The 9,541-nt window shown below is 50.7% G+C and overlaps 1 protein-coding gene across 2 annotated transcripts; it reads right to left on the reverse strand.

Annotated features, from left to right (window-relative positions):
* Positions 1–244: 244 nt before the first annotated feature.
* KLF10 (Kruppel like factor 10) lies at positions 245–8,964 on the reverse strand. Of its 2 annotated transcripts, none has more exons than XM_029063860.1 (4): positions 8,857–8,964; positions 3,379–3,615; positions 2,342–3,263; positions 245–1,907 (listed from the first exon to the last, which is right to left on the reverse strand). In XM_029063860.1, exons 1-4 carry the CDS (start codon positions 8,890–8,892, stop codon positions 1,648–1,650), a joined length of 1,455 nt encoding a protein of 484 aa, XP_028919693.1. In that variant the 5' UTR covers positions 8,893–8,964; the 3' UTR covers positions 245–1,647. The 2 variants fall into 2 exon arrangements, with proteins under 2 accessions (XP_028919693.1, XP_039767756.1); XM_039911822.1 differs by lacking the exon at positions 8,857–8,964 and adding an exon at positions 6,048–6,144.
* Between the last annotated feature and the right edge of the window lie 577 nt (positions 8,965–9,541).

The following is a 9,541-nucleotide window of genomic DNA, read 5'->3' on the forward strand; positions in this document are numbered from 1 at the left end:
AACAGGTATTAGTGGGAGCTTTTCTTAATGTGTGTTTGAGAATGCAGCCTCATGCAATTAGAATTGAGCATAATTTTGATTTCTCTCCTACTTGTATATCTTTGCCATTATTTGTTTAGAAGACTACCCCACTTCATCCCTGAGTCTTCTGTACTAGCTTAAAAAAACCCAAAAAACAACTTTTAATTTGTTTTGTTTCAAGCAAGGCACAGCGCATACTTCTAACACAGATGATAACATGCTCTATAGCAAAGAAAATCATTTATTGTAAACAAGATATAAAGTAAAACATAGGAAATATTGTGCAAATCTTTAGAGTAGTCACAAGAATTTTTTTTATATTACAATGAAATTTCCTTATAACATTTCCCTGGGGTGGAGGGGGAAGTGTGCAGTTTGGAATATATTAAAAAAAACTTTATTGGGGTAATATTGCTCATTAGGGGCTTTATCTGATATTTAAAAAGTAAACCTGATTTACAAAAAAAAAAAAAAGTGAGGGGACAACAATGAAATTTTTACTCTATTTTCCAACATTTCATTTTGCTTCCTTGTGGATGTGCATCCACCATAAGCCAAAATAATTGAAATACTGTTAATGAAAAGTTAACGTACAAATATTCCCACCCCCGGCAAAGTCCTTAAAATCCCATTAATTTAGGAGACACTCTTCAAACGGTCATTTTTACACTTTACAAATAATCACTAACATTCTAATACAGCACACATTATATCCTAATACGTGGATATTTTTGCCTCTAGTATAAACCATCTTTCAAAGAGCTTATCATTCTTGATCTTCATTCTTAAAAACTACAAAAGATTTTCATCTTCAGATAATATTTCTAAACAAAGTGCAGTGTATCTCAGAGTTCATGAAAAACACGTTGGCATACAATTTTCAATTCTATATAGAAACCTGCAGGCAGACTAAAATTTACCATAATTATGCCTAAACTGCATGAATTTCAAAAGGAAAAGCAAAAAAATAATGGAACTACACATTAAAACAATTAAATTATTGAGGATTCCAATACTTTTTGGCCCTCCCCAGCTTATGACTGGTTTCATTCATTTTCAAATGTGACCAAGTGTAAAACCACCAGTATTAGTTATATTTGACAACTGTACACGCTAAGTTGACTTGAATGAATAGAAAACAAAATAGCCACAGCTACAAAATGGTGACCATATTTTAGCTTAAAAAAAAAAAAATCGATTTTACAACTTCACTTCTGTACCGTGAATTATATTCCTTTCCAGCCTTATCTTGAAACCTCATAGTATCTTCAGAAGAATCCTATTTAAAGTCGGCCTCAAGTATGAACAGTAAATGTGAAACAAATGTGCATACAAACTCAATACCTGTTGCTACCTGTGTTGCCCTGCTCAAACCTTTGAAAAACAAAACAAAACTATCTCCTTTCTCATGTGCAAATGAAATCTGCCATTCTGTTAATGACCAGCCCTTTCAGACTACGGCATTTCTTCTGGTCATGTAACCCAGACGGCTTCTTTGTCTCAGTCCACTGGAGTTCCATCTACAATTGGCATCGAAGCACCACAGAACTGGAGTGGAAGCATTTTTACATCACTGCTGGTTTGTGGCTGTGATAAGTGAGTTCTGAATCTTCACGGATCATTTTGTCACGGGGCAGGAGCAGCTGCTGGAGGAATAACAATGTCATTTAACTTGCTCACTTCCATTTGCCAGTTTGGCAGCTTCTTAGCTGATAAATGGCGGCGGGCGTGCTTCGTCAAGTGGTCGCTCCTCATGAAGCGCCGATCACACATCGGGCAAGCAAATTTCTTCTCACCCGTGTGCGTTCTTCGATGCCTAGAGAGTTCATCGGACCGTGCAAATCTCCTCTCGCAGCCTTTCCAACTACAGCTAAAGGGCTTCTCTCCTGAAACCGAGAAATAGACAAATCACGAACATTAATTCAAATACATGGATGCGGTTTACCCCTTTAAGCGCCCCAAATACGGAGGCTTTAAATAGTCTTAAAACTCTCAGCACACATCCTCTGATAATATCATGTCCTTTACATTTTATTCTCACGTAGTTTCTACCTATCACATACTTGACAGTGCTTTCCGGGTCCCAGACAGGATTCAATGCCTGTCTTGTACTTTAAGTACCGAACCCCGTAGGCACTACCCTCTACGTGTTAAAAGACCGACAACAAGGAGGCTTTCATCAGCTCTTCTTGGAGTATCTGTGACTCAACCCAGGAAACTTTGCTAAATTCCCAAGCCCTTTAAGGAATAAACACGCTAATGACAATCCAGTAATAACGACGACACTATTTGAAAAAAAAAAAAATCACCACCCCATTACCTGTGTGTGTTCTCATGTGGGCTTTCAAATGAGAACTTTTAAAGTAGGTTTTGCCGCATCCTGGGTGGCTGCAAATGTGACTTCTGATCCTCGACGTGTCAATCTGTGGAATGACTTTAGCCGCAGAGGGGGCAAACCCCGGGGCAGGAGCAATGGGAGACAGTTTGGTGCCATTTGGGCTCATCACCGGGGGTTTCGTGTTCGGGACGATGGGTGGAGGCACAACAAACATGACGGCCCCTTTCGGGACCTGAGTTCCCATGAACACGACAGGCTGGCAGAGTGCGGGCTGCTGACTGGGCGGAGTGTTGGGGACGACCGCCGTCACGACAGGGTTGGTGGTGGAAGGGAGGGGGACCATCTGGGGAACCATCTGGCAAAGGACAGGCATGGGTGGAACCCCACTTGTTGATACAGCAGGTGGAGACACCAACACCGACTTTGGCTGGGAGGGCCCCGGCTGGGGTCGACTGATAAGAGTTTCTGCTGAAGGCACTGAAAAGTCATAAAGGCCCACACTTGGTTTCTCTTCCACTTCGGCCTCCGCGTCCCTCTCACGTTTCAATCTGCTTGGGGACACCGTGGCGCAGGGGAGGTTTCTTCTCGCCGTCTCGTCACCGAGTTGACTTCTTCTCCGGAAGGAACCGTCCTGATAGCGCAGCAGGCTGGCCGCTTTCACCGGACACGACCTGTTATTGCATAGTTGGGCATCGGCCGTATGGCGGATCACGCTGGTCGCTTGAGCTTTCGGGGTTCTCGGGGCCGGCCCCGGAACCTTATCGTTATCTTTTAGGATGGTTGCAATGTGAGGCTTGGAGGCATCTGGGAAGGGTTTGAAGTGTGCGGCAGACGGCGCTTGTACCGCCGGACTCGACGTCTGCGACGCTTCGAAATCTGACGGGCTGTAGGGTGGAGTCAAGCACTAGAGAGGGAAAAACATCAACACAGAAAAGTTAGACGTAACCCTGACAACCACTCCATCCCGGAAATGACAAGAGCGTGCGGCAGACCCATGGCTAAAGAAGAACACGACTCACAAATGCTGGTATCGTGTGAAAATCTGCAGCTCCCGGTAGTAGACCGTCTTCGGTTTCTTCGGACACATCAGACGCTGGGGTGATAGGTCTAGGTTCAGAATATTTCTTGAAATCCGATTTCCAACTACAGCTCATGGACATGAGAGCTTCTACAGCCTCGAAATCGCTCTTCTCTGTGGTAATGTTCCAACGAACACTCTCTTTTGGTCTTTCAAAAATCATCTCCATTCTTTCTTCCTATGGGAGAGCAGGGGGGAGAGAAAAACACTGTCAGCCTATTTTTGGCTAAATAAGATGTTTTGTGGGGAAAAAAGAAAAACAAAATAAAAGGAATTTTAAAAAGTCTCACAATCTTTAAAGGGACACCTAACCTACATTAGAGATTCTAAAGCTATGTAGTCAGTGCTGTTCCAACTTGATTATCTTCCCAGAGCTTGGAACGTCACATGACACGTTGTAAGTGCTTTGCTACTATAATCAGAGAACGAACTATATGGATAAATGATATCTATCAAACCTCAGAATCCTTTTTTTAGTGGGTTCGACCTCCTTCCCCACCCATCTTTGACCAGAGGTGCCACCAAAATGAATAGATTTAAAGGCTTGCAAACATACGAACTTTGTAGTTACATAAAATATTTCAACCCAACACCGTTATTTTTAAAAGTTCCCCCAACAGTAATTTTTGCTCGTTTCAAAAGTGTAACATCAGCCCCTGTTGACATGAATCTTCCACATTGTGGAAGAGAGTTTCAGCGTGACAAGGCCATTAAGATAATAGAAATAAGTTAGACATTTGGAGGGCATTAAATCGTTCAGACCTCTAGGAGTCACTTCAGAGCACTCCCGCAAGCTTATACACTGCATTTAACGAGTCAATTCAGCGGTCTAAGTGTTAATGTTTCTCCAAAGTGCCTAATTTACCACTACGGTTTTAAACTCCCGGCAGTAGCAAAGTCTTTTCTGCCGGACCTACTCTAGAACTGGAGTAAGAACTCCCTGCCAACTTCAATATTTCAAACATATAGCACTAAATATGGAGACGCAGCGTGGCTCAGTGGAAAGAGCCCGGGCTTGAGAGTCAGAGGTCCTGGGTTCTAATCCCACTTGGCCACTGAGCTGTGTGACTCTGGGCAAGTGGCTTAACTTTTCTGGGCCTCAGTGCCCCATGGCGGGGCAACCTGATTGCCATGTATCTACCCCAGCGCTTAGAACAGTGCTTGGCACACAGGAAGTGCTTAAGAAAATACCACCATCAACATTATTATTATTAAACCCCACTTTACAGATGAGGAAACTGAGGCCCAGCGAAGTGAAATGACGTGCCCAAGGTCCTACAGCCGAAATGAGGCAGAGCCGAGATTAGAGCCCACATCCTCTGCCTCCCAAGCCCAAGCTCCTGCTCCCCAGGCCATGCTGCTTCTCATACAAGTCCATGCTGCTAAATACAGTGCCTGCCACACAGTAAACCCTTAAAGAAGTCCCACAAATATTATAATCATTAATAATAATGTGTCGGTAGTAGCTCAGGGTGGCTGAGTGTAAAGAACCCGGGCCTGGGAGTCAGAGGTCATGGGTTCTAATCTCAGCTCCGCCACTTGCCAGCCATGTGACTTTGGGCAAGTCACTTCACTTCTCTGGGCCTCCGTTTCCTCATCTGTAAAATGGGGTTTAATAATTATACTGATATTATTTCTCTGGGCCTCAGTCACCTCATCTGTAAAACGGGAGTGAAGACTGTGAGCCCCAAGCGGGACAACCTGATCACCTTATATCTATCCCAGCGCTCAGAGCAGTGCCTGGCACATAGTAAGCGCTTAATACCAACATTTCTTTTTAAGAGCAGTGCTTGGCACATAGTAAGCACTTCAATATCATTATTATTATTATTCCCCTCCTCTCCCAACCCTACAGCCCTTATGTATCTATCTCTAATCCTATTTATGTGTATTGATGTCTCTTTACTTGTTTTGTTGCCTGTTTCCCCGCCCCCCCCCCCGGCCCCCCACCCAGACTGTGAGCCCAGCGTGGTCAGGGACCACCTCTCTTTATGATAATAATGTTGGTATTTGTTAAGCGCTTACTCTGTGCAGAGCACTGTTCTAAGCGCTGGGGGAGACACAGGGTACTCAGATTGTCCCACGTGAGGCTCACAGTGAATCCCCATTTTCCAGATGAGGTCACTGAGGCCCAGAGAAGTGAAGTGACTTAATAATAATAATTTGGTATTTGTTAAGCGCTTACTCTGTGCAGAGCACTGTTCTAAGCGCTGGGGTAGATAGAGGGTCATCAGGTTGTCCCACATGAGGCTCACAGTGAATCCCCATTTTCCAGATGAGGTCACTGAGGCCCAGAGAAGTGAAGTGACTTAATAATAATAATAATAATTTGGTATCTGTTAAGCGCTTAGCTTACTCTGTGCAGAGCACTGTTCTAAGCGCTGGGGTAGATACAGGGTCATCAGGTTGTCCCACGGGAGGCTCACAGTGAATCCCCATTTTCCAGATGAGGTCACTGAGGCCCAGAGAAGTGAAGTGACTTGCCCACAGTCCCCCAGCTGACAAGGGGCAGAGCCGGGATTCGAACCCATGACCTCTGACTCCCCAGCCCGGGCTCTTTCCCCGGCGCCACGCTGCTTTAGCGCTGCCCGGCCCCTTCCGGGCGCTTACTACAGTGCTCTGCGCCCTGGAGGTGCTCCAGAAATACGACGCAAACTACACCCCCAAAGCCCGGGTCAACCCGGGTTAGGAAGACAAAGGTGAGCTTATTTTTTTTCCTAAACGGTGGCGGAGGGTCGGAGGCCCCGCGTATTAAAAAAGAAAAAAACAAAGGGGGGGAATTTGGGCGTGGGGGTGGGGCCTCCCCCGCCGCTGACTCATGGGGAACGTTCCCCGCCCCCCCCCCGTCCCCCCCGCTGCACGCGCCGGCGCCAGCGCGCTCGCCATTGGCCGGCGGGGCCCGGCGGGCGGCGCGCCATTGGCCGGCGCGGGGAGGGGGGGCGGGGCCGGGCACGTGAAGGCGGCGTGACGGGCGTCTGGGGCCGGCCGGCAGGCAAGGGGAGCGCGGGGATGGCCGGGCGGTCACCTTTCACCTACTTCCTCCAACGGCGGCCCCCCGCCCCGCAAAGGATGCCGGGAGGGGGGGCAGGGGGAAAGGACTGGCTCGTCTCCTCCTCCTCGTTCCCTTAGGAACCGGCGGCCTGGGTCACTCGGGGACGAGCCCGCCTCCCCTCCCTCCTTCCCCCGCAGCCCCCGCAGCCCCCGCAGGGAGGAGCTGGGCCTCCCTCCTTCCCTCCCTCCCTCCTTCCCTCCCTCCCTCCATTCCCTCCCTCCGCCGGGGGCTGGCCTCCCCCGCCCGCTCACCGCGTGCGACGCCCTGCGCTAGGCGCCCCGCAAACCCCACGGCCCGATTGCACCGGGCCCCGAAACTGTCCCTGCCCAGCGCTTAGTCCAGTGCTCTGCACATCGTAAGCGCTCAATAAATACGAGCGAATGAATGGATGCGACCGCAGGGACACGGTGGAACTGACTAGGTCATCTCCACCGGCGCCCAAAGGGTCCCTTCCAAGCGCTTAGTCCGGTGCTCTGCACGTAGTAGGCGCTCAAGAAATACTACTGAATGAACGAATACGACCGCATGGACACGGTGGAAGAGACGAGGTCATCTCCACCGGCGCCCGGTGGGGGAAGGGCCCGAATGGCCCCTTCCAAGCGCTTAGTCCAATGCTCTGCACATTGTAAGCGCTCAATAAATACTACTGAATGACTGAATGCGACCGCATGGACACGGTGGAACAGACGAGGTCATCTCCACCAAAGGGAAGGCCCCGAAAGTGTCCCTTCCAAGCGCTTAGTCCGGTGCTCTGCACATAGTAGGCGCTCAATAAATACTACTGAATGAATGAATGAATGCGACCGCATGGACACGGTGGAACGGACGAGGTCATCCCCACCGGCGCCCAAAGGGAGGGCCCCGAATTGTCCCTTCCAAGCGCTTAGTCCGGTGCTCTGCACACAGTAGGCGCTCAATAAATACTACTGAATGAATGAACGCGACCGCATGGACACGGTGGAAGTGACGAGGTCATCTCCACCGGCGCCCAGTGGGGGAAGGACCCGAATTGTCCACTCCAAGCGTTTAGTCCAGTGCTCTGCACATAGTAAACGCTCGATAAAAAACGATTGAAGGAGGGACCGCAGTCGATACTTTTCCCGCGCGCCCGGACGTCCAACGGCCGGTCCTTCCCGCGCCCGGGCCCGCACATCCCCCCCCCCCCCCCCGCCCCGGTTATTCATTCATTCATTCCATTTGAGCGCTTACTACGGGCACAGCACTGGACTAAGCGCTGGGAATGGAACAGAGACCGTCCCTGCCCACTGACGGACAAAAACAAAAGCAATAAACAGAATCAAGGGATGCCCAGCTCATTAAAACAATGGCAACGAATAGAATCAAGGGGGTGTACGTCTCATTAACAAGATAAATAGGGTAATAAAAATATAGACTAATGAGCACTGGGGGGAGGGGAAGGGGGAAAGGATGGTCTGTGGCCGAACGGTCCACTCCAAGCGCTTAGTCCAGTGCTCCGCACCTAGGAAGCGCTCAATAAATACGATCGAATGAGCGCCCTTCGCGGATCCCAGCGGGCCGCACCATCCCGCAGAGGCGCAGCAGGTCATTCATTCAATGGTATTTATTGAGCGCTTACTAGGTGCGGGGCACTGGACTGAGCGCTTGGAAGGGACAAATCCTTCATTCATTCAATAGGATTTGATTGAGCGCTCTGTGCAGAGCACTGTGCTAAGCGCTTGGAATGGACAAATCATTCAGTCCATAGGACTGGTTGAGCGCTGACTAGGTGCAGAGCACTGGACTGAGCGCTCGGAAGGGACAAATCATTCAATAGGACTTGACTGAGCGCTCTGTGCAGAGCACTGGACTAAGCGCTCGGAAGGGACAAATCATTCACTCCATAGGATTGGATTGAGCGCTATGTGTACAGCACTGTGCTAAGCGCTCGGAAGGGACAAATCATTCAATAGGACTGGATTGCGCGCTATGTGCAGAGCCCTGTGCTAAGCGCTCGGAAGGGACAAATCGCTCAGTCAATAGGATCTGATGGAGGGCGAGGGGCAGGGCTCTGTGCTAAGCGCTCGGGACAGATCGTTCAGTCAATAGGATCTGATGGAGGGCGATGGGCAGGGCTCTGTGCTAAGCGCTCGGAAGGGACAGATCGCTCAGTCAATAGGATCTGATGGGCAGGGCTCTGTGCTAAGCGCTCGGAAGGGACAATTCGGGGCTGCCGGCAGGAGCAGCAGCATGATTCCCCTGTGTCTCCCCCGGCGCTTAGCGCAGTGCTCCGCACCTAGTAACAAATACCAACATTATCATTATCATTATTATCACCCCCCGCCCCCCCCCCCCGGGATGGATAACGGCTCCTTCCCCCGCGGGAGGGATGGGGCCGGACTCACTGACCGCGGGCTGGAGCAGGGGAGCCGCCAGGCGCCGCATGGCCGTCGGCGGGCGGGTCGGTGGACGCAGGAGCGGCCGCGAAGCCGGAGCGGGGCGAGAGCGGGGCGAGGCCGGGGCTGCCGCGTCCGCGTCCCGCGCCGTCTGACCCTCCCCAAGGCCGCGGCCGCGCCCAGGGGGGCGGGGAGGGGGCGGGGCCCGGCCTCCACCAATGAGCGGCAAAGGTGTGTGGGGCGCCGGCCAATGGGCGCCCGCCGCCCCGCCTGATTGACAGCTCCCCGCGGGACCGGCCCCGGCGGGAAACTCCCCGCCTCCGCCCCCTGACCCTCATTCATTCGCTCCCTAGCAGTGGGGATTCATGGTGCTATTTGCTAAGCGCTGACTATGTGCCGAGCACCGTTCTAAGCGCTGGGGTAGACAGAGGGGAATCAGGCTGTCCCACGGGGGGGCTCCCAGTCTTCATCCCCATTCTCCAGAGGAGGGAACCGAGGCCCAGAGAAGGGAAGTGACTCGCCCACAGTCACACAGCCGACAAGTGGCAGAGCCGGGATTCGAACTCATGAGCCCCGACTCCCAAGCCCGTGCTCTTTCCACTGAGCCACGCTGCTTCTCCATTCAAGCGCTTACTATTCATTCGTTCGTTCAATAGTATTTTTTGAGCGCTTACTATGTGCAGAGCACTGGACTAAGC

The sequence above is a fragment of the Ornithorhynchus anatinus genome, chromosome 4, assembly GCF_004115215.2.
Source record: "Ornithorhynchus anatinus isolate Pmale09 chromosome 4, mOrnAna1.pri.v4, whole genome shotgun sequence".
In the NCBI taxonomy this organism is placed as follows: Eukaryota; Metazoa; Chordata; class Mammalia; order Monotremata; family Ornithorhynchidae; genus Ornithorhynchus; species Ornithorhynchus anatinus.

What these genes read in the sequence shown, in the direction of transcription:
- KLF10 (XM_029063860.1), bottom strand. Translation starts at nt 8,892, where the DNA reads ATGCGGCGCCTGGCGGCTCCCCTGCTCCAGCCCGCG. An exon ending in TTCACACGATACCAGCATTT is followed by an intron (nt 3,264 to 3,378) that starts GTGAGTCGTGTT and finishes TTCCCTCTCTAG; the next exon opens with TGCTTGACTCCACCCTACAG. An exon ending in CCACATGAGAACACACACAG is followed by an intron (nt 1,908 to 2,341) that starts GTAATGGGGTGG and finishes TCTCGGTTTCAG; the next exon opens with GAGAGAAGCCCTTTAGCTGT.